General features: G+C 45.3%; 1 protein-coding gene across 7 annotated transcripts; it reads right to left on the minus strand.

Annotated features, from left to right (window-relative positions):
- Positions 1–266: 266 nt before the first annotated feature.
- On the minus strand, positions 267–27,506 carry ADAT1 (adenosine deaminase tRNA specific 1). Of its 7 annotated transcripts, none has more exons than XM_051847292.2 (10): positions 26,774–27,506; positions 24,941–25,160; positions 24,593–24,661; positions 23,605–23,659; positions 23,051–23,181; positions 18,327–18,936; positions 15,021–15,166; positions 14,449–14,548; positions 4,150–4,236; positions 267–3,284 (listed from the first exon to the last, which is right to left on the minus strand). In XM_051847292.2, the coding sequence occupies exons 2-10, from the start codon at positions 25,107–25,109 to the stop codon at positions 3,152–3,154; spliced, it is 1,500 nt and encodes a 499-aa protein (XP_051703252.1). In that variant the 5' UTR covers positions 25,110–25,160; positions 26,774–27,506; the 3' UTR covers positions 267–3,151. The 7 variants fall into 7 exon arrangements, with proteins under 7 accessions (XP_051703252.1, XP_051703256.1, XP_051703253.1 ...); XM_051847296.2 differs by having other exon boundaries at positions 27,437–27,497; XM_051847293.2 differs by having other exon boundaries at positions 27,021–27,481.

A 27,506-nucleotide genomic window follows, 5' to 3' on the forward strand; every position in this document is an offset into this window, starting at 1 on the left:
GAGTGAAAGTTACACAACAGGTTTTTGGGATGCTCAAGACATTTTGACTGCTGACTTTCTGGAGGGCCAAAGAATGATAACAACACTTGTCAGGAGAGTGTTTCGATAGACTGAGCCACAGCTTTAGTAGACAAATGCCAGGAAAGCGTCATCATAGAATCTTTTCCACTACTACAATGCTTCCGTTTGTTGCTCTCATTTTGCAAGGGTTCCCATAGGAAATTATTAGGCATCTGCTTTACAGTCCTGATTTGGCTCATGACTTCTTTTGTTTATTAATCTTTTTTAAAGATTTATTTTATTTATTTGAAAGACACAGTTACACAGAGAGGTAGAGACAGAGAGAGAGGTCTTCCATCCACTGGTTCACTCCCCAGATGGTTGCAATGGCCAGAGCTGCGCCGATCCAAAGCCAGGAACCAGGAGCTTCTTCCGGATCCCCCACGCGGGTGCAGGGGCCCAAGGACTTTTGCCATCTTCTACTGCTTTCCCAGGCCACGGCAGAGAGCTGGATCAGAAGAGGAGCAGCTGGGACTCGAACCAGCACCCATATGGGATGTCAGGGCTTCAGGCCAGGGCTTTAACCCACTGCACCACAGCGCCAGCCCATATTAATCTTAAAAAAAAATCTTTGAAGGGCACATATTATTTTCAGTTACTATAACAAAGACTGTATTGACAGGGTTAAATTTCCAGGACACTCAGTTTTTTTAGGGATGAACTAAATGGTTGATATCATCACTTGCAAAAACATCTTGAACTTAATGGAGCGTATGTTGAGAAATAAAGTTTATATTTAAAATTTTTACCTTAATACCATTTCCATGAACTTGTTAAAGTCCCCTCATACTACTTGGGTAATTTTAAAAAATTTAAGAGGTGGGCATTTTGGCACAGCAAGTTAAGTCACTGTTTGTGATGCCCACATCCCATACAGGAGTGGCAGTTCTGGGCTCCAGCTGCTCCACTTCTGATGCAGCTTCCTGCTAATGCATCCCGGGAGGCAGGAGAAGATGGTTCAAGTGGTTGGACCCCTGCCACCCATGTGGGAGACCTGGATGGAGTTCTGGGCTCCTGACTTCATCGTGGCAGTCCTGGCTGTTGCAGACATCTGGGGAGATTTCACAAAAGATATCTCTCTCTCTCTCTCTTTGCTTTTCAGGTAGATGAAAATAAATAACACTTAAAAAATTTAAGAATACAGATTCACAACAAAATTCCACATGAACGTTCAAAGTAGCACTTGTCACAAAAGCCAAAAAGTAGAAGCACTCCATCAACTGATGACTACACACAAAAAACACAGCATATTCATACAAGTGAATATTATTTTTATCTCATAAAAAGAAAAAGAAAGCACTAATTCATGCTACAAGATGATGAAATTGAAAACATTATGTTAAGTAAAAGGAAGCCAGTGATAAAAGATCACATAATCTATGATTCCATTTACACAGCATATTAGAAAAGGCAAGTCCAAAAAGACAGAAAGTCAATTACTGGTTGATGAGAATAGGAGAGTGGATACTAATGGGTACTGGACTGAGTTGAATAGTTTCCTTCAAAATTTCAGGTCCACCTGGAACCTCAGAATGTGACCTTTTTTTTGGAAAAAAGGTCTTTGAAGATATAGTTATGATGTGATCAGACCAGATTAGCAGAGGACCTAAATCCAATGACTGTGGTCCTCCTAAGAAGGCCATGTGAAGACAGAGACACACTCGGGCAAGAAGGTCCGGTGTGGAAAAAGGCAGGGACTGAAGTTATGCAGCTATATGCCAAGGAGAACTAAGGACTGACAGGATCCACTAGGGGATGAGGAATGGTGACAAGGAAGGATTAGTCTCTAAAACTTTTCCAAAAGAAGCGTTAAGTTCCACTGACAACTTGATTTTGGACTTCTGGCTTTCAGAACTGAGAATGATTTTCTGTTGTTTTAAGCCATCCAGTTTATGGTACTTTGTTAAGATAGCCCTAAAAAAAAAAAAAAAAGAAGAAGAAGATAGCCCTAGGAAACTAATACAGGCACAAAGTTTCGTTTTGGGTTGATGAAAATATCCTACAGCTGATGACTGTATAACTCTGTGAATACATGAAAAACCACTATATTGTGTATTTTAAGTGGGTGAATATTATGGTATATAAATTATACCTCAAAACAGTTAATAAAAAACAGTTAAAGCTGTAAAAATTGCTAACCTTAAATAACCCAAACTTCCATTTTCAGTCAATCACTCCAGATCTGAAGAAGCTGAGAGTTAAGTATTAGTTGTTAAACAGATTGGTTGCTGGGTCTGTTGCTGATTTGCTGTAGAAGCTTGGGGCCTTCTGACAGAATTCAAACAGCCTAAATCAACACAATAGTAGGAATTTGTCTCACATAAATGAAGTCCACGCTGGGCAATGGCTGCAGGTATCCAAACAGTGTCACTTGAGCTTTGGCTCTCTTGGCTGGTTCCTTCTTTGCCATCTTCATTCTCAGCTAGCTGTCTCTATGTGGTAGGAAAAGACGGTTGTGGGTAGTTACAAGATCATGTGCCTCTTACAGCTCCACACAAAAAGGATCTTTCCTGACAGCTCTGAGAATAACTTCAGGATTGTCCCGGACTTGTTCCTGAGCCAGAGTGAGACTGGCTTCAGCCATGTCTAGTGGACAGAGCAGGATCACTGAGGACTGGGACAATGATGGCTCCTCATAAGAAAGGCTGGGGACACAATACATGTTCACTATGCCAGGCAAAGCTGAAAGGCTCGTGGAGTCAAACATCACCTCAGTTCCAAAAATTCTGGTTGAATCAATGTAGGAAAACATAAAACACAGCTGCTGCAGACTACTTTTAAGGAGTGTTATGTTCCAAATTCTCATTTTACATTTCAGAGAAGACATAAAACACAACTTGAAGTCAGATGCTAAAGTCACCTGTGCATTAGTGAGATGCCATTTTAAGCTGAGAGTTACATCAGTCGAGTACAGACTGCTTCATGTCCTGGGTTTCATCTGTATTACACTTACGAGGTACAGTGCTCTGGGAGAAGGTTCTTTCTTCCTTTTTTCTTCTTCTTTCCTGATTTAGCCACCAGAAAAGCCAGGGCTCGTCCAGCATAAAGGAAGGAGGCTGCTCCCAGCAAGCATTTTAAAAACCTTTCCTTCTCACTTAAACTGGTGATAGTCCGGTGGGTTTCTGATCCAGGGTCCAAATGCCTGCTTTCGGAGTGTGCGCCAGGCTTCCTGGTAAGCAGCAGCGGCCTCCTTGTGCTCCTGGTAGGTCTCCAGCTTCCGCGCCCTAGTGCACACATACCATCAAGCACACAGGTGCTCACTGGACAGCTCACCCTGGGGCCAGGAAGACACTCAGACAAACCTCTGGACAGATTTACAACAAGAAACTTAAGAACAGAGGATTTACTATGCTTTCCTAGAGCACCTCTGACTCCACTGTAAGGAATTCACTAGAAAGCAACATGGATTAAAACAATAATGAACAGAATGCTGGTTTTCTTAGGTCCTGGTAGAACCACATTCAACAGGATTAACTACTTTTTTGGTTTAATGTTTTCTTTTTTTTTTTTTACCTTTATTTTAATTAATTAATTAATTAAAAAAAATTTTTTTTGACAGGCAGAGTGGACAGTGAGAGAGAGAGACAGAGAGAAAGGTCTTCCTTTTGCCATTGGTTCACCCTCCAATGGTCACCGCGGCTGGCGTGCTGCGGCCGGCGCATCACACTGATCTGAAGCCAGGAGCCAGGCGCTTCTCCTGGTCTCCCATGCGGGTGCAGGGCCCAAGCACTTGGGCCATCCTCCACTGCACTCCCTGGTCACAGCAGAGAGCTGGCCTGGAAGAGGGACAACCAGGACAGAACCGGTGCCCCGACCGGGACTAGAACCCGGTGTGCCAGCGCCGCAGGCGGAGGATTAGCCTAGTGAGCCACGGCGCCGGCCTGGTTTAATGTTTTCTAAGGGTCTACAATTTCTACCACGATCTAGATTAGAAACTTCCTGTTGGCCGGCTGAAGGGACAGCACAAGATGTGATCAGTAACAGTGCCCATCAGCTCGCTGAACCATCATCCTGCCAAAGCTTCCTGTCACTCATAAGCCGACTCAGAAGGCTTCCCAAATGTGAAAAACCCTGTGTCAACAGTGTCACCTGAGGGAGTCTGGCCACTTGTCCTCTGCCATGCTGCTGAGAAGCTTCTGGAAGGATCTAAAGAGCTCCACCTTGCTGATTCGGGATCTGTTTGGAAAAAGAAGGCAGCGATGATTTACTGGACATGTACTACGTATCAGGCCTTACCAAAGACACCAGGCTTCACTCGGTGTTCAGGTTTGACAGTGCCAGGGCCCCTGTTTCACCTGTACTCGGCAAGAGGAAAATCTGGACCTGGGGATGCCCAAGCAGGTTGAGGTAGAAAAACGAATCTCCTCTGAAGAATGTCATCAGCAGTGCGGTCATTAACGTGACGAGCTCACATGCGGCACGCCCAGTGCAATTGCTAAATTCTGGCCCCCAGGTCTCTATGAGACTCTCCCAGCTACTTTCTTTTAAGGTAACAATGGGTAACAATGCTTACAAGCAATGGAAAGCACCACCCAGTTATGAAGGCAGAGGGCTGGGTGTGTTCAAAATTTGGTCTCAGCCATAATCCACTGACAAGGCCAAAGACGACGCAGCTGCTGGAGGTGTAATGGAGGTGAACGCTGCTCCAACAAAGTGCTGAAGACTGCCCTCCTCCATGAGGGCCTGAGGCGAATCTGTGAAGTTACCAAAGCCTATTAGGACAAACTCAAGCCATCCTTCTGTGCTTGTGTCCAGCTGTGATGAGCCAATGTAGGCTTAGTTGGTGGAGATCTTTTGGCTGAACACCACATCCATTAAGGATGATGACAGCAAGAAGCTGGGAAAATGGAGTGTCTATGTAAAAGTGACAGAGCAAAAACAGTGGGTGGATAGTGCTGTGTAGTGGTTGAGGACTACAGAAAAAAAATCTCAGGCCCAGAGTACTTCAAATGCAACAAATGAACAAAGAAGCAAATTGGCTGAAATTTGGCACTGTGGCACAGTGGGTTAAGCTGTGTTCTGCAATGCTGGGATCCCATATGAACCCCAGTTTGAGTCCTGACTGCTCCACTTCTGATCTTTGCTACTGTGCCTGAGAAAGCAGAAGATGGTTTGAGTACTTGGGCTTCTGTCACGCATGTGGGAGACCTAGTTGGAGTTTGTGGCTCGTGGCTTCAACTTAGGCAGCCCTGGCCATTGCAGCCATTTGAGGGGTGAACCAGTGGATACAAGGATTTTCTCTGTCTCTCCCTCTTTCTGTAACCTTTTTTTGTGACAGGCAGAGTTAGAGAGAGAGAGAGAGAGAGAGAGAGAGAGAGAGAAAGGTTCTTCTTTTTTCCATTGCTTCACACCTCAAGTGGCTGCCATGGCTGGCGCGCTGCACCGATCCGAAGCCAGGAGCCAGGTGCTTCCTCCTGGTCTTCCGTGCGGGTGCAGGGCCCAAGCACTTGGGCCATCCTCCACTGCCTTCCCGGGCCACAGCAGAGAGCTGGCCTGGAAGAGGAGCAACCAGGACAGAACCAGTGCCTCAACCGGGACTAGAACCTGGGGTGTCAGCGCCGCAGGTGGAGGATTAGCCTAGTGAGCCGCGGCGCCGGCCAACCCTTTCAAATCAATCTTTTTTCGTTTTGTTTTTAAAGAAACAAAAAACTGTTTCAGAGACTTGAGTGCTGTTCCCAGTGTGAAGTGCAACTGCGAAGTCTGTTTGAGGCCAAATCTCCAGACTCCCCGACACGGGCATCCTGAGCGTCCAGAGGCCAGGCTCTGCTTGGAAACCACAAACTTCTGGAGAGCAGCCACGGTCTGGGATTTGTCAGGAAGTGAGTGCTGATACTCATGAGCCCCCTTACACCTTCTTGGTTTTTGTCTATTCAGTTCAGACGTGGCCTTAACTGTATGGATGAATATGTGTTACCTCCCTTCCCTCATATACAAATTCATAAGACACCTCTAGAAGATGGGAAATGCTGTGTGTGTCAGTAACGTGCAGTCTTGTCTTTTAAATACCATAGCCCACATTACTCAGCAAACCATCCACCCTCAGCTTGACCGAGTGACCATACCTGGAACATGAAATGCAAAAAAAAAAAAAAAAAAAAAAAAGAGGAAGTGCAGACCTGTAAGGCTGTACCTGGCTGGGGTCCGGCCTATTGCGGGAAGTGTGGCTGAAAGGGGAACCCTGAGCCTGCAGGTGCTATGCTCCCTAGGCTTGAACCGTGCTGGAACGGCTGCGGGGCCTCAGAGACGCATGGCTGTCTTAGCAAAAACTAATGGAACGCCCTTCAACACATCAGAGAAGGAAATAACACAAGTCTGAGGAAAATACATGCTGAAAAGTGTGTGTTAGAATTCAACATCCACTCAATTATTTAAAAACTTTTAGCAAACTAGGGCTTGACAATACTTAAATTCATAAAGAATATCTCTTATAAAGCCCTACAGCATATACATATCCTTAAAAATCACAAATAAGACAAGTATACTTGCTATCAATGTTCTTATTCAGCATCACATAAAAGATTCTGGTCAGCAAGACAAGAAAAAAGAAATAAAGAAATAAAAATAAGAATTGGAAAATGAAAATCAAGTGGTTATTTGCAGATGCCTGTGATAGTGTCAGCTCTAGTCAACACAGCGAGACAAGAAAAAGAAACAAAAGGAATGGAGGATTGGAAAGGAAGAAACACTATTTGTAGAAGACTGTCTGTATCGAGAAGCTCTGAAAGAATTCCCAAACAAAATAAGAAGAGTTGATAAGGTTTCTGGATACAAACATTAACTGCCAAAAAGAAGAACAGAAAAATTGCAACAATAGTAACCAGAAAATGAGATAAAAGGACCTACTTAAAATGGCATATATGGGGACCAACGCTGTGGCACAGTGGGTTAAAGCTTTGGCCTGCATCGTTGGCATCCCATATGGGTGCCAGTTCAAATTCTGGCTGCTTCACTTCTGATCCAGCTCCCTGCTAATGTGCCTGGGAAAGCAGTGGAGGATGGCCCGAGTCCTTGGGCCCCTGCACCCACGTGGGAGACCTGGAAGAAGCTCCTGGCTTCTTCATCCTCCCTCTGCCATTCCTTCTCTCTCTGTGTAACTCTGACTTTCAAATAAATAAATAAATCTTAAAAAAAAAAAAAAAGACAGAAAATCTCCCAGTAAAAGAAAAGAGGAAATGCAAAGTAAACAATAGAAATATTTATGGAAAAATGGCAGAGCCAAGTTGTTGCTTATACTCAGTCACCTTGAGTGTAAATGACCTCAACTTTCCAGTTAAGACACAAACTGGCTGAATGGGAAAAAAAAAACAAAACCCATCTAATTGCTGCCTACAAGAAACACATCTCACCAACAAAGATATACACAGACTAAAAGTGAAAGGATGGGAAAGATAGTCCATGCTAACAGAAACCAAAAAAGAGCTGGTGCAGCCATCCTAATATTAGACAAAAAAGACTCCAACATAAAAACTGTTAAAAGAGACAAAGAAGAGCACTGTGCAATGATTAAGGGGTCAATTCACAGGATGTGACTATAATAAATGTATACACAAATAATTACGGGGCACCTGGCTATTTTTTTTTTTTTTTTTTGACAGGCAGAGTGGACAGTGAGAGAGACAGAGAGAAAGGTCTTCCTTTGCCGTTGGTTCACCCACCAATGGCCGCCGCGGCCGGCGCGCTGCGGCCGGCGCACTGCGCTGATCCGATGGCAGGAGCCAGGAGCCAGGTGCTTTTCCTGGTCTCCCATGGGGTGCAGGGCCCAAGCACCTGGGCCATCCTCCACTGCACTCCCTGGCCACAGCAGAGGGCTGGCCTGGAAGAGGGGCAACCGGGACAGAATCCGGCGCCCCGACCGGGACTAGAACCCGGTGTGCCGGCGCCGCTAGGCGGAGGATTAGCCTAGTGAGCCGCGGCGCTGGCCAGGGGCATCTGGCTATTTAAAATAAATGTTGATAGATCTAAAGGGAGACACAGACTCCCATACAATAGTAATGGGGGACTTTAATACTCCACTTTCTGCAATGGACAGATCAACCAGACAGAAAATCACAAGAAAACAACAGTTAATGCTACAGACCAAATGGACCTAATGGATATCAACAAAACATTTCATCCTACAGTTGCAGAATATACATTCTTCTGACCAGTGCATGGAACCTTCTCTAGGATAGACCACAGGTCAGGGCAAGGCCATAAAGCAAGTCTCAGCAAATTCAAATGAATCAAAATCATACCTTATATATCTTCTTTGACCACAACAGAATGAAGCTGGAGATGAAAAACTTGAGAGTTCTAGAACATATGCAAGCACACAGAAGCTGAAGAGTACAATCCTGAATGAACAGTGGGTCATAAAAGAAATCAAAAGAGAAATTGGGGCTGGCACTGTGGCTTAGGGGTTAAAGCCCTAGCCTGAAGTGCTGGCATCCCATATGGGTGCTGGTTTGAGTTCCAGCTGCTCATCTTCCAATCCAGCTTCCCACTGATGTGCCTGGAAAAACAGTGGAGGATGGCCCAAATCCTTGGGACCCTGCACCCATGTGAGAGACCCGGAAGATGCTCCCAGCTCCTGACTTTGGATTGGCTCAGCTCTGGCTATTGCAACCATTTGGGGAGTGAACCAGTGGATGGAAGACACCCCCACCCCGTAACTCTATCTTTCAAATAAATAAAATGAATCTTAAAAAAAAAAAAAAAGAGAGAGAGAGAGAAATCAACAAACTGTTCAGGAACAGTTTTTTTTTTTCATACTATTTGTTGCAATCTTTATTAGTATAGTTATCTTCTGCGTATAAAGTTAATTGAAAATAGATCTTAGTAAAAAATAAGAATGGGAATAGGAGAGGAAGGAGGAAGAAAGGTAAGAGTGGGGGTTGGAGAGTGGGTATGGTGGGAAGAGTCACTATCACTGTGTTCCTAAAGTTGTATTTAAGAAATGCATGAAGTTTGTGTACCTTAAACAAAAGGTTTCTGGGGAGAAAAAATATCCATGGGAGTAGCCAATTAATTGTTGAGAGAAGTGACCCTCTATAATAATCTATTCAAACTGAAAAATAAATCTATATTGAATCCAGCTAAATACTATTAAGACAGACTTTGAACAGATTTGCTAAAATATGGAGTAATTCTACTTCTCACAAAATTTTTCATTTGAAAATATTAACATGTAATGTGTTAACTGTTATTTAATGTATTAATAAATGCTTTTAAATTTCAAAAAGTGCAAGATTTTACATAAAGTAGAATGATAAAACTCTATTGTAATATATATGGAAGACTTAAACTAGTGAACACTCACAACTATCACTTGTAAATCTGAGGCATGACACCAACTGGCACCAGTGTTACAGACAGATATACCAGGTTCCTGATTTGTAAGATACTGAAAAGATGTAAACTCTCCTCAAACTGATCTTTACATTTAAAATCCAAGAATAGCCAAGATACTCCTGAAGGCACTGCAGGGGGAATTGCCCTAATAGGCTAAGAGTGTGGTTCTAGTACAGGGATAAACAGAACAAAGGGAAAAAATAGATGGCCTAGAAACTCACACATAAGTATGATTCCTAGATTCAACACAAGTGTTCACTTAAAAACATGCAGACTGCAATAAAATGAATATAGTTTTCATTTTTTCAAAGATTAGAAAATAAAATAAGCTTGTCTGTCAGGAAGTTTGCATTGCATACAGAAGTCTTTACATATCATCATGCATTGGGTCATTACAGGTACACCAGAAAGATAAGAGACATACACATATATAATTCTTAAAAATTTAAAAATATCATATTGATATTTTCAAGTTTTCCATGTCTTTACTAACATGTAGACACTTTTAGATTTTTTTTAAATCCCTCACCCTTTTCATTTATATTTCAATGAGCGTTTGTTTTTTTTTTTTTAAGATTTATTTTATTGATTTGAAAGAGTTACAGAGAGAGGTAGAGACAGAGAGAAAGGTCTTCCATCCACTGGTTCACCCCCAAGATGGTTGCAATGGCCAGAGCTGCGCTGATCCAAAACCAGGAGCCAGGAGCTTCTTCCAGGTCTCCCACGTGGGTGCAGGGGCCCAAGGACTTGGGTCATCTTCTACTGCTTTCCCAGGCCACAGAACCATAGAACCAGTGCCCATATGGGATGCTGACACTGCAGGCGGTGGCCCCACCTGCTACACCACAGTGCCGGCCCCCATCAATGAGCCTTGTAATGGTCTATCCAGCATACTGTAAGAACTTGACTGACATGGGAAGAGGATTTGTCTCTTCAGGTAAAAGACAGTTTCCTCACTAGGCTAATCCTCCGCCTAGCGGCGCCGGCACACCAGGTTCTAGTCCCGGTCAGGGTGCCGGATTCTGTCCCGGTTGCCCCTCTTCCAGGCCAGCTCTCTGCTGTGGCCAGGGAGTGCAGTGGAGGATGGCCCAGGTGCTTGGGCCCTGCACCCCATGGGAGACCAGGAAAAGCACCTGGCTCCTGGCTCCTGCCATCGGATCAGCGCAGTGCGCCGGCCGCAGCGCGCCGGCCGCGGCGGCCATTGGAGGGTGAACCAACGGCAATGGAAGACCTTTCTCTCTGTCTCTCTCTCTCTCTCACTGTCCACTCTGTCAAAAAAAAAAAAAAAAAAAAAAAAAGAGGGAGAGTAAAATAAAGTATCTTACAAATAAGGGTCCTTTCACCAGTTCTTGTTACTACCTCTATTTATTTAAAAAAAGAAGTCTGGGGCCAGTGCTGTAGTATAGAAGGCTATGCCTTCACCAGAGACGCCGACATCCCATATGGGCACCAGTTCATGTCCTGGCTGCTCCTCTTCTGATCTAGTTCTCTGCTTGTGGCCTGGGAAAGCAGTGGAAGATGGCCCAACTGCTTGGACCTCTGCATCCATGTGGGAGACCCAGAAGTTCCTGGCCCTGGCTTAGGATCTGCTTAGTTCCAGCTGCTGTGACCATTTGGGGAGTAAACCAGAGAATGGAAGACTTTACTCTGTCTCCCTCAGTCTGTCTGAAATTACACCTCTCAAAGAAATAAATAAAAATCTTAAAAAAAAAAAAGTCTTAGAATATGTCCCTATGATGCCAGCATTCAAGGATGAGCAGTGAGGGAGAAAATCTATTTTCCCTCCAGCAGCTGTTGGTCTTAGAATAAGAGTAACTCTGATTCCTTCACACGTAAAGGAGCTTAATTTGATAACTGAAAGGGAAATCAGTCTTAATGGGATGTCTCTTTCACACCGTGCACCATGCTAGGTGCACCATGTATATTGCTCAGTTCTCAAAATGTGACCATGTGCTAGATATTGTCAGTCACCCTTACTCTATAGTTGAGGAAACAGAAACTCATAAAAGTTGAGTAATTTGCTCAAGTTCATGTGATGGGGAGAAAAGCAGCCAGGATAAACAGTGATCCCTTTAACCCCAAAGCTTCTGCTCTTCCCACAACACACTTCCTCCTGGTAGGAAATGTGCTCTCTAAATGGAGAGAAAGCCATGTGTCAACGACTGCAGGTCATCAACTCAAGGATCTGTCTGGGAGACAGAGCCAGGGCTAGAACATGGGCACTTCTAATCATACAGATAACACAGATATACTGGAACAGGCCAGAGAACAGCTTTGGGAATATGGATGATCACTTTGAGCCACAGGCAGTTGAAGTTGAAGCAGTTTTAAGAGGGTATGCACTCAGCAGAGAAGAGCAGCTCAGTTCTGAGCAAAGCAGCAAACTGAAGGCACAGTCGGTTGGGCAGGGGCACAGAAGAAGCGGCAAGGCTGTCACCGCCGAAAGGCAGAACTCAGCAGGAAACATGGGACCTGCTCTGCTCGTTCACTGTGGTCTGTGGCTGAGGGCTGGTCTCCTGAAAAGTAAAAAGCGGTGAACACTAGCTAGACCCTTGAGAGAAAGCATGCAAAAATCCTTACACCCAACAATGTAGTACATAGTTCTCAATTCAACAGCCTGGCTGCCAGGATGCTGGCAGGCTTTAGTGTCTAGCCTACCTGAGCCCCAGCACTCAGCAGGTGAGAAGAAAACCTTTAGAAAAAAAAAAAAAAAGGCTGAAGACATCTAAATTGAATTTTTTTCTTGTTTTGAGACAGGCCAAAGAGCATGTCAATAAGAAACAAAAACAAATCCATCTGTAAGATTTAATTATAAAATATATTTGTATAAGCGCACGGAAAAGAAAGAGTAGAGAATGCTAGTGTAAAGAGGACCAGCTGTAAACGTGGAGCAAAACCCAAGAAAGAATTCTTCTCAAAATCTCCCCAGGGTAAACAACAGTCTTTCCAAAAAATGTTGCTCAAACAATGGACTATCCATACATCAAAGAAAGAGTGAAGATGAATCTCTACCTCACACCACACAGAAAGATTAACTCAAAATGGATCAAAGTCTGGGGCCAGCATTGTGGCACAATGGGTTAATGCCCTGGCCTGAAGCGCCAGCATCCCATATGGGCGCCAGTTCAAGACACGGCTGCTCCACTTCCCTTCCAGCTCTCTGCCACTGCCTAGGAAAGCAGTGGAGGATGGCCCAAGTCTTTGGGCTTCTGCACCCACATGGGAGACTGGGAAGAAGCTCCTGGCTCCTGGCTTTGGATCTGTGCAGCTCCGGCTGCTGTGGCCAATTGGGGAGTGAACCAATGGAGAGAAGACCTCTCTCTATGCCTCTCTTCTCTCTGTGTAACTCTGATTTTCAAATAAATAAATAAATCTTTTAAAAAAAAATGGATCACAGTCCTAAAAATAAGAGCTAAAACTAGAAAACTGTTAGAGGAAAACAGAATAAATCTTTGTGATTTTGGATTAGGCTATGGTTTCTTTAAAAAGACACCAAAAGCACAAGTATCAAGAGGAAAAACAATCATAAATTTGACTATCAAGATTTAAAACTTTTGTGCTTTAAAAGATACTATCAAAAAATTACCCACAGTGACCAGCTCTGTGGTGTAATGGGTGAAGCTGCCACCTGCAGTGCCAGCATCCCAAATGGGTGCCAATTCGAGTCCCGAATGCTCCTCTTCTGATCTAGCTCTCTGCTACGGCCTGGGGAAGCAGTGGAAGATGGCTCAAGTGCTTGGGCCCCTGTTCTAGTGTGGGAGACCCAGAGGAAACTCCTGGCTCCTGTCTTTGGTTTGGCACAGCTCCAGCTGTTGCAGCCATCTGAGGAGTGAACAAGCGGAGGAAAACCTCTCTTTTTCTCTCTCTGCCTCTGTGTAATTCTTTCAAATAAAATAAGTAAATCTGTAAAATAAAAGTACATAAGAAGATGCCCAACACTATTAGTCATTAGGCAAATGCAAATCAAAACCAGCATCACATACCACTTCACACTTCACATCAATCAGAAGAACTGCAATAAAAAAGATGATAACAAATGCTGCAAAGGATGCAGGGTAACAAACTCATACATGGAACTCTCATTCTCCCAGACATGTAAAATGGTACAGCTGCTACGGAAAACAGTTCTACATTTCCTTACGAAGTTAAACACATGGTTACCATATGACCTAGCAATTCCACTCCCAGATACACAGTACCCCAGAGGAATGAAACCTCCATAAATGTCAAGATGCTGCATGGGTGCTTCTCAGGGGGACTCACCCTGGAATTGGAGGCACGGCTGCAGTTTCCAGCGCCGGGCACACTCGCCCCAAAGGAATGTGGCAGCGGGAGCAGCAGGGGGCTAATGGACACGTCTAGGTAAGGTACCTCGAGTGTTTTCAGGAATTTGTAAATTTGCATCTAAATGGGCCTGTCTCCGAAGATTTACAATGCAGCTCTAATCCCTTTGTTAGACCACCAGACCAAGGTCCTTTTCCCAAATCCTTAAGTTGATGTAAACCTTGCCTGCTAACTTATAGACTTGCTAGTACCCTCTAAATAAAAGTGGGAATGCAAAGCTATCCAGTGGCGCACTCTTAGAATGGATATTCCCATGTCCTGTCTCCTCATTTGAAAAACCTCACACACCCACACAAAAACTTGTCCAAAATGTTCATAATAGTATTATTCATAATAGCCAAAATGTGTGAGATGCCCATCAGTGAATGAGTGGACAAAGTGTAATATATACATACAATGCAATACTACTATTCAGTCATAAAGGAACAAAGTACTAGTCCATCCTGCAACACGAATGAACAATGAAAACATGCTAAGTGAATGAAGCCAGACACAAGTGGCCACACTTGATATGACTGCATTTATGTGAACTGCCCAGAACAGACAAATCCATGGAGGTAGAAAGTAAATTCCAGCTTTTCAGGAGACTGTGAGGAGAAAGGAGTGGGCAGTGACTGCTATCCATTTTTCTTCCGGGGTGAAAATGTTCTGGGATTAGATAGTGGTAAAGTGCAAGTGCACAGCCACCACCCCTTCTGCCCTAATCAGCTGTACCTGGCTTGAAGGCTTCCAATTCTCTTCTTTGTGGTTCCCTGTGGGAAGCCATTGGCAGTAACATCCAATGGCTGCTCAGGAACTGCGCTCCAGCTGATGGCTACAAAAAGATAAGATTCCGGGATTAAAACTGTTCAGTTTCCTTGAGGGCCATCAGTATTTTAAAAAAACTTGTTTTCTCTGATTCTGCAGGCCTATGAGAGCTGGATACGACATCATAGATAGCGACTGCTTCTTTGGCACTTGGCCTCCAGTGTACAATATAAAAAGGTTCATGATTCACTACCATCATTATAGCACCTACCAATCACTGAGCTGTAGTATATGCTGGACACAGAGTAAATGCACTAAATAGAATTTCTTAAACTTCACAATAACCCCAATCAGAAATATTCTTCTAATCTGAAGAGAAACTGAGGCTGCAAGAGGATGACATGCTGAGCACCCTCAAAGCCCACACTATCGAGCACTTGCGTGGTAAACTGCCTTCCTGGGCTGGGAGGATGCAAATCCTCCTGGGCCTCTCTTGGTCAGAGAAGTTGCTCCAGGGTAAGTCTAACGGGATCCTTTACCTGCCCCACAAGGAACAAGTCGGCCTGGGTTGTCAGTCGTCCTTGCCTGCACTGCGTAGCGGCTCTGTTCAAACAGTAAATCTGACTGCTGTATTTTCAGTTCTTGAACACCAAAGCCTTTGGGTAGAGCTGAAACATTCTGACACCTAAATGTGAAAGAAAATTTATTCAGTTTAGGCACACTCCCAGAGAAAAGGAACATCTAGGACTGTGGACCACATCATCATCCCTGAGTCTGAGTGGGAGCCAGAGGCCTTGGGAGATGTATGGATCTACTTAAGTATTAAGGCCAGGACAAGACTGTGTCAGAATAGAATTTAGATCATTAGAACTGTTTGGAGGGGCCAGCACCATGGCTAAGTGGGTTAAGCTGCCAACTGTGGGGCCAGCATCACATATAGCACCAGTTCCCATCCCAGCTGCTACACTTCTTATCCAGCTCCCTGATAATGCTCTTGGGAAAGCGGTGGAAGATGGCCCAAGTCCTTGGGTCCCTGCACCCATGTGGGAGACCTGGAGGAAGCTCCTGGCTCCTGGCTTTGGATCAGCCCATCTCCAGCCATTGTGGCCATTTGGGAGTGAACCAGTGGATGGAAGACCTCTCTCTGTCTCTATCTCTCTCTATAACTCTGCCTTTCAAGTAAATAAATGAATCTTTAAAAAAATAATAAAAAAGAACCTTACAGATAGAGGAAGATCCTTCTCCATTACTCTGAAGGGACAATCAATCCCCTTCAGTGACATCACTAACATCCAACTACATTTCTGATAGAGGCACTGAGATCACTGAAAATCTGAATCAGAAATATAAACTTGTTGGCACCTATTTCCTAGGGAATCCTTCAAATACAGCAGAAAACAAAATTATCCTATAATACAAAAGGTTCGTTTTTTTCTCTCTGTATCTTACACACAAACTAGATAGCAACATGATGTGGGTTCAGAACTCAGTAGATATCAACTTCTATTCCCAGAGTAGGAAAAACACAGAAAATGTCCTGGGCATGATGGTAGTGTTTTTTTTTGTGTGTGTGTTTCTAGTATAGATTTATCCATTTATTTGAAAGTCAGAGTTACACAGAAGGAGAGGCAGAGAGCGGTCCTCCATCCGCCGGTTCACTCCCCAATTGGCCAAAATGGCCAGAGCTGCAACGATATAAAGCCAGGAGCCAGGAGCCTCCTCCGTGTCTCTCACGTGAGTGTAGGGGCCCAAGGACTTGGGCCATCGTTTACTGCTTTCCCAGGCCATAGCAGAGAGCTGGATTAGAAGTGGAACAGCCAGGACCGAACTGGTGCCCACAGGGGATGCTGGCACTGCAGGTGGTGGCCCCACCCACCACACCACAGCAACAGCCCCCTGGGCATAGTAAGGGTTGTCTTTTAAAAAACAAACACATGGGTTGGTGCTGTGGCCCAGTAGGTTAACACCCTGGCCTGAAGCGCTGGTTCGGCACTGGTTCGAGACCCGGCTGCTCCACTTTCCATCCAGCTCTCTGCTATGACCTGGGAAAATGGTAGAAGATGGCCCAAGTCCTTGGGCCCCTGCACCCACATAGGAGGCCAGAAAGAAGCTCCTGCCTCCTGGCTCCGGATTGGTGCAGCTCTGGCTTTTGCGGCAAGCTGGGGAGTGAATCATCGGATGAAGACCTCTCTCTCTCTCTGCCTCTCCTTTCTCTGTGTAACTCTGACTTTCAAATAAATAAATAAATCTAAAACAAAACAAAACAAAACAAAAACACATACAAACAGGAGCTGGGCCGATCTGAAGCCAGAAACCAGTAGTTTCCACCGGGTCTCCCATGTGGGTGGCAGATTCCCAGGTACTTGGGTCATCTTCCTCTGCTTTCCCAGGCCATTATCAGGGAGCTAGATTCGAAGTGGAACAGCCAGCACACGAACCAGCAGGCACTATGAGAATCTGAGGTCACAGGCAGAGGCTTTACATGCTTCGTCACAAAGCTGGCCCCTAGCACCAATTGTTAAAGTTCACTCATGTGACAGTGTGTATCAATACTTCAGTTCTTTTTATAATTGAATATTTTATTGTCTGGATATACTACATTCTGTTTATCCATTCTTCTAGTAATGGACATTTGGGTCAGTTTACTTCTTGGCTATGTGAGTAATGCTGCTATTAACATCTGTGTACAAGTTTTTGTGTGGCTGTGTGTTTTCATTTCTCTTGGCTATGTACCTGGGCATGGAACTGCTGAGTCATAGTCTAGGGCTGTTTACTGGAGTCTGCTTCAGAGGCAGTATGTTGGCTGCGGCCCCACATGCTTCCCCTGGCCATGGCCTTGCCTGTCCCTCATTTATCACAGCCATAACAGATTTGGCTCCCTCCTCTAAGAAGACTCTACTTGAACAGTCATAAGTGTGGTCATCCTTAGTTTTTTTATCTTTTTTAAAAGTTAAAACTAATACTTGGAGATTTTTATAATTTAAATGTAATTTAATGGTCATAAAAGTACACTGAAGAAAAATCAGAAAATATAGTATCAAAGAAAAACTGCCCATAATATCACACCTTAGAGATAAATCATTATAAATATTGTGATGCACATCCTGCTGCAGTTTTCTTTGTACATATATACTTTCAGATCCGAATGAGCTCATTTTTTATCTTCTAAGTCATTCCTGAAACATTATGGATGTCTTTCCACATTAAAAAGTTCATCAATAAGATTTAAAAAAAACGAAATCACTTAATTTCCTGCTGCCAGGTATTTCAAGCTTCATTTTTCATTTTTTAACATTATTTTTGTACAAACCTAAATATCTGAGTACCTTCTTTTCTTTGCGATGGACTCCTAGAAGCTGAACTGGATCAGAATACTGAAGACTTTTTTTTTTTTTTTTTTTTTTTTTTTTTTTTTTTTGACAGGCAGAGTGGACAGTGAGAGAGAGAGACAGAGAGAAAGGTCTTCCTTTGCCGTTGGTTCACCCTCCAATGGCCGCCGCGGCCGGCGCGCTGCGGCCGGCGCACCGCGCTGATCCGATGGCAGGAGCCAGGAGCCAGGTGCTTTTCCTGGTCTCCCATGGGGTGCAGGGCCCAAGCACCTGGGCCATCCTCCACTGCACTCCCTGGCCACAGCAGAGGGCTGGCCTGGAAGAGGGGCAACCGGGACAGAATCCGGCGCCCCGACCGGGACTAGAACCCGGTGTGCCGGCGCCGCTAGGCGGAGGATTAGCCTAGTGAGCCGCGGCACCGGCTAGAATACTGAAGACTTTTAAGACTCTTTGGAGCCCCTCTCAGACCACTTGCTAGACTGCCTCCAGCTGAGCCCTCCCCCCTTGTCCTCTTACCTCCCGAGCAGTGCTCTCTGCATGGCTTCCTGGCTGTATGGGCACTTCCCAATGACCACAGCTGACAGGTAGATGGGCTCTTCCAGGAAGTGCATCAACAGCGCACCTTGACAACCCAGGACATTCCATCGGGCGACCTTGTCACTGCAGGACATGGAGCATGTCCTGTCTCCACGGCCTGGCTTCACTCGGAGCAGCCCCACCTGGTGATAGGCAGCACCAGGCTGCCCTGAGTCCCCAGCTTCTCCAGGCACACACTTGGCTCCAGTTCTGTAAACGTCCACCACTTTGGCGCCCCTATGGTCCATTCCGGTGACAGTGGCTGATCTCTCTGCAGTGCGATTAGAACTGCTAACACCTGGTGGGAATGAGCTACTTTCCTGCTTGCCACAGGGAGCTGTACCATTGGCTGCCTCCCTAATGGGAGCTCCAGGTTCGAGCCTCATCTTTTTAGATACAGGACTGTCAGGACTGTCACATCTCCTTTTATTTTCTGGAGACTCTGGGTTAACGCTGGCTTCTAATGATGAGTTGTTGGCCCAATCTCTGCTGATAGGACAACAAGGCTGTTCTTCAAACTCAAGCATTGGAATAATGGATGCATCACCACCTGCAGGAGAAAGAACTCCTTAAACCAGTGGTTCTCAAAGTGAGGTCCCTAGAGCAGCCCTATCAGCAACCCTTGGGAACCTGTTAGACATACACATTTTTGAGATCCACAACAGACCACTGAACTAGAAAGTGTGGAGGTGAGGCCCAGTCATGTGTTTTAACAAGCTGTCCGAGAGATTCTGATGTAAGCTCGTTTGAGAATCGCTGTAAATGAAGTTCCATCTATTCTCTCAGCAGACCCAAGATGAGTTAAGAGGGCACACACATTTCTCTAGTAACGATCTTCTGGGACACTTGCTGCAGATTCTTTCCTGGACCCAGAACGCTGGAATTTCTAGAGAAGAGAGGTCTAAAAAATTGAATATTTAAACAAAGATTTCAAGTCATTCTTTTTTTTTTTTTTTTTTTTTTTTGACAGGCAGAGTTAGACAGTGAGAGAGAGAGAGACAGAGAGAAAAGTCTTCCTTCCATTGGTTCATCTCCCAAATGGCCACTACAGTTGGCGCACCACGCCAATCCGAAGCCAGGAGCCAGGTGCTTCCTCCTGATCTCCCATGTGGGTGCAGGGCCAAGCACTTGGGCCATCCTCCACTTCCCTCCCGGGCCACAGCAGAGAGCTGGACTGGAAGAGGAGCAACCAGGACAGAACCGGCGCCCCAACCGGGACTAGAACCCGGAGTACTGGCAGGATTAGCCTAGTGAGCTGCGGCGCCGGCCTCGTCATTCTTATTACACAGAAGTTTAGGAGACACTGGATTAGACAGGTTTTTTGACAATTTGGGTCACATAATTCTTTGCTGTGGAGCTCGTGTGTACATCATAGGACATTTAGCAGCCTCCTGGTCTCTAACGGGAGATACCAAGAGCATTCCCAAGTCTGATAAACAAAAACTTTCAGATGTGTCACATGTCCCCACAGGAACAGAACTGTCCCTAGCTGAGAATCACTGATTAAGAAGCAAGGTTTTCCCAAGTGCATTTTGCGGAATCCTATCCAACAAGATGCCTTGGAAAACACAAGCGCACGGTTTATTTCTTGGTTAAATTTGGCGAACACTGTGTTCAAATATCCCCATCTTAGAGATTTTAAGATGTATATCCTCACAGAAAAGACTCTGCAGTAAAGTATACAACCTGGTCTAAACCAGTGTTTCTAAAACGTCCAGTGTCTCCCTGTGCTGGTATAGACTTCCAATCCACTCTGTGCTTATAGTGAGCCAAGGAAACGCAGACAATAGTGTGAAGCACAATCCTCCCTTGAGAAGCGAGCTGTTTCTTCACAAACTAACTTAAGATGTGGTACTTTTAAAAGCATGTAAATAATACATCTCTAGTCCTTATAACCTCCGAGTGGGAAGGGCAAGAGATGAAGAGGGAGTGTTGCCAGGAGACTGGCTGGCTGGCTTCCAGAGACCTCACAGAGTGACAGTGACTTCTGAGAGTTTGCTGGTGCTCACCTCCCACTTCACAGGTTGGAGATCAGATCTTGACAGAGTGCCTGAATCCAAGAGGCTGACTCACACCAATAAAACTCACAAGTGGGAGTCTGATGTAGCTAATCAAGGCATCAAATTATTAATTAGTAATGAAAAGTAAATTCTAAGGGAACAGAAAATCAAATTCTCTAGTTAGTATGCTTTTTTCCACAGGGACAGCCTAAATTAAAAGATCCCTCAAGGGAGCCACATCAGTGGTTTCAGATTTTGGTTTCATGGACCACCAAAATTTCCAGAAGTTTTTAAGACCAAGAGAAGGCTGCCAATTTTTTATTATATCAAGTTGAGATTTTCAAAAGTCCCATTAGGGACCAGTATTATGGTGCAGCCAGTTAAGCCATTACTTGCAATGCCAGCATCTACTGGAGTGCTGGCTCAAGTCCCAGCACATCCGCTTCCTGTTCAGCTCCCTGCTAATGCACCTAGAAATCCAGCAAAAGATAGTCCAACTTGGGCCCCTGACACCCACGTGGGAGACCCAGATGAGTTCCAGACTCCGGCTTTGGCCTGGCTCAGACCTGGTTATTGTGGCCATCTAGGGAGTGAACCAGTAGATGCAAGATCTTGTTCTTTTTCTGTCTCTCCCTCTTTCTCTCTGCCTTTCAAATAAATAATTCTTTTTTCAAAAGTACCAACTAGGCTGGCGCCACGGCTCACTAGGCTAATCCTCCGCCTGCGGCGCCAGCACCCCGGGTTCTAGTCCTGGTCGGGGCGCCGGATTCTGTCCCGGTTGCTCCTCTTCCATTCTAGCTCTCTGCTGTGACCAGGGAGTGCAGTGGAAGATGGCCCAAGTGCTTGGGCCCTGCACCTGCAAGGGAGACCAGGAGAAACACCTGGCTCCTGGCTACGGATCAGTGGGGTGCACCGGCCACAGCGGCCATTGGGGGGTGAAACAACGGAAAAAGGAAGACCTTTGTCTCTGTCTCTCTCACTGTCCACTCTGCCTGTCAAAAAAATAAAATAAATAAATAAAAGTACTAATTAATCCCATTTGAAAAAGAAAAATTTCATAACCTTTAAAGTAAAGGAAATTAATGTTGAAAAACTTACCATGTAGTCTTGATTTTTCTTGTTTTACCAGGAACTTCCTCAGATCAGCAGGTCCGTGGGCAACTACTTTTAGTCTACTTAGGCCATCAGGCTGTGATCCCAGATGCACTAAATCCACAAGATGATGCTGACCTGTGGGACCACCTGGCTATGCAAAGTGTGGCCCACAGACCAACATCACTGAAAACACCTGGAAGTTGGTTAGAAATGCGTAACCTGAGGCCTCACTCAAGACTCACTGAATCTGAGTCTGCGCTGTAACAAGACCCCAGTGTGATCTGTGCATTTCACAGTTTCAGAAGCACTGACTAGGAAGCATCCATCTGTTTGGCGCAGGGCACCCACTACTAGGAATGGGGCAAGGAAGAGCCCTGTCTACCTCCATCATTCTTCTGGCCTTCAACTCTGAACCAATTCTTTCTCGTATTTCTTCTTTCTTAAGCTATGATATTATTTTCAATTTTAGTTACCATCAAATCTTGACAGTTATTCTTTTTAAGAATTATTTATTTATTTTCAAAGGTAGAATTCTAGAGAGGGAGAGACAGAGACAGAGAGAAATTCCATCCACTGGTTCACTTCCCAAATGGCCACAAAGGCCAGGGTGGGCTGATCTGAAGCCAGGAGCCAGAAGCTTCTTCCAGGTCTCCCACATGGGTCTCTAGACTTGGGCCATCCTCTGCTACTTTCTTAAGTGCATTAGCAGAGAGCTGTATATAAGTGGAGCAGCCAAGACTCGAACTGGCCCCAATATGGGATGCCTGCACTGCAGCGGCAGCTTTACTCACTAAGCCACAGTACTAGCCCCTATTCTCTTTCTTTATAGTGAATATTTATCTCTGTTCTAATTACATGTATTAGTTTTAAAGTTTAATATAATCTTATATCCTTATTTCAAAGTTTTTAAGTGAGGAAATATTACAGCCATTCCTGAGTTGTTATCTGTAAAAGGTGGGGATTATTTTCAATTTTCAAGAAAGGAAAACAGGGAACAGAACTGAAAAACAGGATAGAATTGATCCTCTTGAGTAGATCTGACTCTCTTGCCTTAAACAACTCTAATACCATCCTCTTATAACTCATCAGAATTAACTTTGTGGCTATCCACATTCCCTAAAAGTCTCTATAAAGGTAAGCAATGTGCTAGTCTCATTCACTGCTGTATATCCAGTATGTCATACTGTACCTGACAAGTAGTAGAAAATATTTTTTAATGAGTGAGTGAATAAGTTTCAGGACAAGTCACTGTAATAGGATTCTGGAATGAGATGCTTGCTCTTGGCTTCACATACTGCCAGGTTTCAGCCTTAGACTTCCCAGTCCTGACTGTGAGAACTGAGTAACAGCATCAAGACTCTGCACCCTCTGCGTTGCCCTGTGCCTTCCCTTCAGTGGAGAAGCGATTAGGTACACTGGCTACGTCCCCAAAAAGGCCCTGTCACTAGCTGCAGCTACACTTCAGCCAGAGTGGTTTTTCTTTTCTTTCTTCGAGAAATGCATCTATGGATAAGACAAACATAAAAAATAGATGACGCAATATTAATCCAAAGGCCTGATTATACTTACAGGGCGTGTGGCTGGAGAAAAACACAAAAGAGAGGTCTGGTCTGAGTTTCCACAGTCCTCTCTGCGTTCCTGGGACAAAGATACTCCCCTCTTCCATTGCGGCTGCCATGTGCAGCTGATAGAGAAGATACCTGAAGTTGCACGACAAGATGAAAATGAAGAACTGATGACTGAGTGACTGCAGCTCAATGGGACAGGCAGTGATCTGAAACTATGAGCATGATTTCGACCAATGATTCTCAAAGTGTGGGCCCTCTACCTGCAGCATCAGCGTCACCTGGGAATTTGGCAGAAACGCAATTTCTCAGGCTCCACCCTGGATCTGCTGACTCAGAATCCATGGAAATGGACCCAGAAATCTGGAGTGTAAAGGACCTGCCAGGTGATTCTATGATACACTCAAGTTTGAGAAGCACTAGCCTAAGCCACAGCATTATTAGAAGTGAAGTTCACAGAGTACTTAATCTGTACTACCTGGGTACTTATTAGCAATGCAGGTTTTGTGGCCTCACCCAAGACATGCTGAACTGGATTCTCACGGGATGCAGCTTTACCTCTGGAAACTCCTTTTGGCTATGATTTCCGCATGGCTATCATTGAGGATGTCTCCTGGGGCAAAGACAAGACACACGGTGAAGACAAGTGGGACCTGGACAGGCCCTGTTTCTAGACGCACAACAAAACAGGCCTCCCAGCACCCACGATGGCCAGATAGCTACCAGAGGCCTCGGCCAGAAGTGTAGCGATCATCACTGGCACTGAGTCTACAGCAGGGTGTAACTCAGCCCTGCAGATATTTTAGGACAGAATGTTCTTCGTTGTGGGGTCTATTCCATGTGTTTCAGGACACTGAACAGCATTGCTGGCCTCTACACATGAGATGCCAACAGTACTTCCCTCCCCCCAACTTGTGACAAAAATGTTTCTAGACATTCCAAAACATCTCATGGTGTGCTGACTTATTTTCAGTTGAGAACCACTGATTTACAGAAAGATCTGAAAGAGTGAAGTCCAGATCGTTTGTACCCTGGTAGCAACTCCTGCTCATGGGGATAAAATTCCATTTAATTCAGGCTACTGTGTTCTTGAAACAGCTCCCTCATATACAGGAGACAAGGCTAAGGGAAATGAAGGAAGCTGACAACAGGAAGCAGAGTCAAGATCCAGGATCCCTAAGAAATTTCCACATTCTTGTTGGTGCCCAAAGCTCCATTTAATTTCAGATTCCCTTCCTTTCTGGGGTTTTGAATTCACTCAATTTGCATCCTCTACTTGCTATAGATCCTAAAGTCTTCCAGACCCAACACAGCTAGCTTCAGTTCATTCAGGAGGCCTGTTCCTAGAGCTCTTTGCTTTGCTGGTGGAGTTTCATTCTGGAAATGAGTACTGTCATTCCAATTGGAAAAACAGTCAGTAGGAAATGCAATGTCAGTCACCCTAACCAATAGGGCCCCTTTTCCCAAAGTGAAAAGGTTAACCTGGACACTGGTTTCTAAGGCTCCCAGAGAGACAGTGTTTGCTTAGATCCCCTCCTGTGCTTACCGCTCTTTCTCATTTTGGACTGGCCTATGCACTTCGTTCCTGTTCCCATTGAGACAACTTCCTTTGTCACTGAAGGAAAAAAAAAAAAAAAAAAACAAAAAACAAATCATTAAGTGAGCTCTCGGAGGCTAAATATTCCCCAGCATTCAGCTTATGTCTACATATTCCTCCGGTAGACACAACAGGGCTGCAGTTCCAGCATGGTGGTCCCGGGGCACCTGGCAGACAGCAGGGAAACGGTCCTAATGTTGTAATCAACATCCTGCCCACAACTGTTCCTGTACAGTAGTGCATAATTCTACCATCACTGACAGACAGACGGAGAGGTCCAAGGAGAACAGATCTCACCTTGCGCTGGTTTACCAGGGGTGTCACAGGCCTGGCCAGCTGCAGACTGTATCTTCACTATGGCTGCCAACAACGTCCACTCGCGATTTGGCTCAGGTTTCCCCTGCTTGGGCAGCCTGACCCCATAGTGCTCATAGCATAGCTGAGCAATCTCGTCAGCGGTCCACATGGTCAGAGTTGGTACTGAGGCCTTGATCAGGAGTCACAACCATCAGAAGTACTGAAAGGGGAACCAGTGTGATCAGGAGTCACAACCATCAGAAGTACTGAAAGGGGAACCAGTGGAAGATGCTGCTCTCACACCAGGGCTTCGACAGTCTTTCAAATGCAGCCCGACTGTTCTGATTGAGTGTCCTCTACCTTCACCTCCATGGAATCATTTTCCACTACCTTCCTGTCACCTTTCCATCTTTAATGAAAAAGCAAAGAAGCCCTAAATCCCATCAACCCCAGGAGGCACCTCATTTTTTCAAGATTTTTAAAAATGTTAGATAGCTGACAAATCTGTATCAAATCTGAATCTTACTCTACACAAGGGCATGAGAAGGAAGCACCCCCACGCTTGGGAAAGAGCAAACACAGAGTTGCAGACTTCAGCTTGCTTCAGATAGACCCTCACCATCCAAGGTTTTTCTTCACGAATAGTTGTCCTTTTCTACCCTCCTTTTGAGGCACTTTCTCTCCTTTCCCTATGGAAGAGTGGTTTTCTCTGTCTCCCTCTAATAAATTCCAACCAAGAAGTTCCTTACAGGTCAAGTGTTCTCCTTTTCACAGGAGTCATGCTTAAGGGTATGGGCTTTCGAGTCACCCTTCTGGGGCCTAATTCTAGTTCTGCCACTAATTAACCCTATGTGACCTTGATTACCAACTACTCTACATCTGTTTAAATATGGCTGGGGTGGGCGTCCAGTCTAGCAGTTAGCCTGACAGGATGCCCACTTCCCAAAATGGAGAACCTGGATTTGGGTTCTGGCTCCTGACTCCAGCTCCTGCTAACGCAGACCTGGAAGGCAGTGGTGATGACTGAAGTAGTTAGGTCTTGCCACCTACACGGGAGACCAGGATTGAGTTCTCAACTCCCAGCTTCAGCCCAGCCTATGCCCAGCCTTTGTGGGCATTTAAAATGAACCTGTATACAGAAGCTCTGTCTCTCAAAAAAAATAATAATCTAATAGTAATAATATCTAATCTATTGGAGTTCTTGTGAAGATTAAAAAATAACAGCAAATTCTATGATGTTGAGTAATTAACATCAACTGTGATTAACATGACAAAAATAACATTTAATTTACTTTGAGGTACTTGGTGGTGGTGGGAGGGCAGAGCAAAAGGACTATAACTGGCAAATTAGAAACATGAATTAAAAAAAAAAAACCAAATTAGGCAGATCAGACCTTAAAGAGGCTTAGGACACTTTACTGGAAACTCTCCCACTCCTGGCTCTGTATCACCACTCACTAGACTCATCCTAACCTCATGTGGTCTCAATTATATCCAAAGCCTCTTGGTAGAAGATGAGATCATGTGGCAATGGGCAGAGCTAAGCACTGTAACCAAAAAAAAAAAGTTTGCAGACCTCAATGCACGTCACTTTTGAAAGACCCTTCCACACTGAGACCCGTGCATTACAATGTGCAGGCCTGAAACTGCAGTAAACGGTAATACTAAGACCATGGGGATTTAAAACAAAAATCTGGCAGGAACTGACAGAAACTGTGACTTCAAAATCAGAGAACCGGAAGTCGTCTTGCATCTCTTAGAACAAACAAAAAACATTCTGGGAGGCACCCCCAAGCGGTGAATTTTAACGAGGGCAGGTATCCGGCCACCAACCAGATACTAAACCAGAGAAGCACCACGCACGCTATCAACTAGCAGCCCAGCAAGGCCGACTCTCCCAGGAGAAAGGACTCCCTGCCACGAAGCAGCCCGAAGCAGTCATCTCGTTCAGGCAGTCGACTGAAGGAGGATGCAGCTATTGCCATGAACGAATCCTGTTTCTGCCATCCCGAGTCCATCAGAACCCAAGCCTGCGCTCCCTCCTAGATCCTGAGGGACTTCTCCAGAGAAAGCACCGCACCTGTCGGCCCACAGGACCGCAGTGCCAACAGCCCTGACCAGAAAAGTCAAGTCGGCGGCCAGGCGGAACCGCGGCTTTAGCGGGGCTCCCCGAGGCACAGCCCTCTTGGCCACTCGCGAGCTCGGGGCGGGCCCTCCAACAAGGAGAAAAGCCAGACGGGGCACTAAGGGAGCGGGCTGGGGACAACGTGAGCGCCCGACTCACGGGGTCCCGCGGCAAGCGCTGGCCGCCAGAGCACTCCACGCACGCGGTGGCTGCTGGCACTTCCGGGGACGGAGGGAACTTTCCCACGAGACACGCGTCCGGGAAAGTCCTGACATCATTTTCCCACATGAAATGGGCTCGGCAAAGTCATACCACAGGTTCCTGACTCGGGGCCGGGACCCGCTACCCCAACACACAAAACGCCCTCCCACCTCCACGCCGAGGGAACCAGCCTAACACTGGGGTCGCGGAGACGTGACGTACAAAGAGGCCGTCCCTTCC

This window comes from Oryctolagus cuniculus, chromosome 18 (genome assembly GCF_964237555.1).
Source record: "Oryctolagus cuniculus chromosome 18, mOryCun1.1, whole genome shotgun sequence".
Lineage (NCBI taxonomy): Eukaryota > Metazoa > Chordata > Mammalia > Lagomorpha > Leporidae > Oryctolagus > Oryctolagus cuniculus.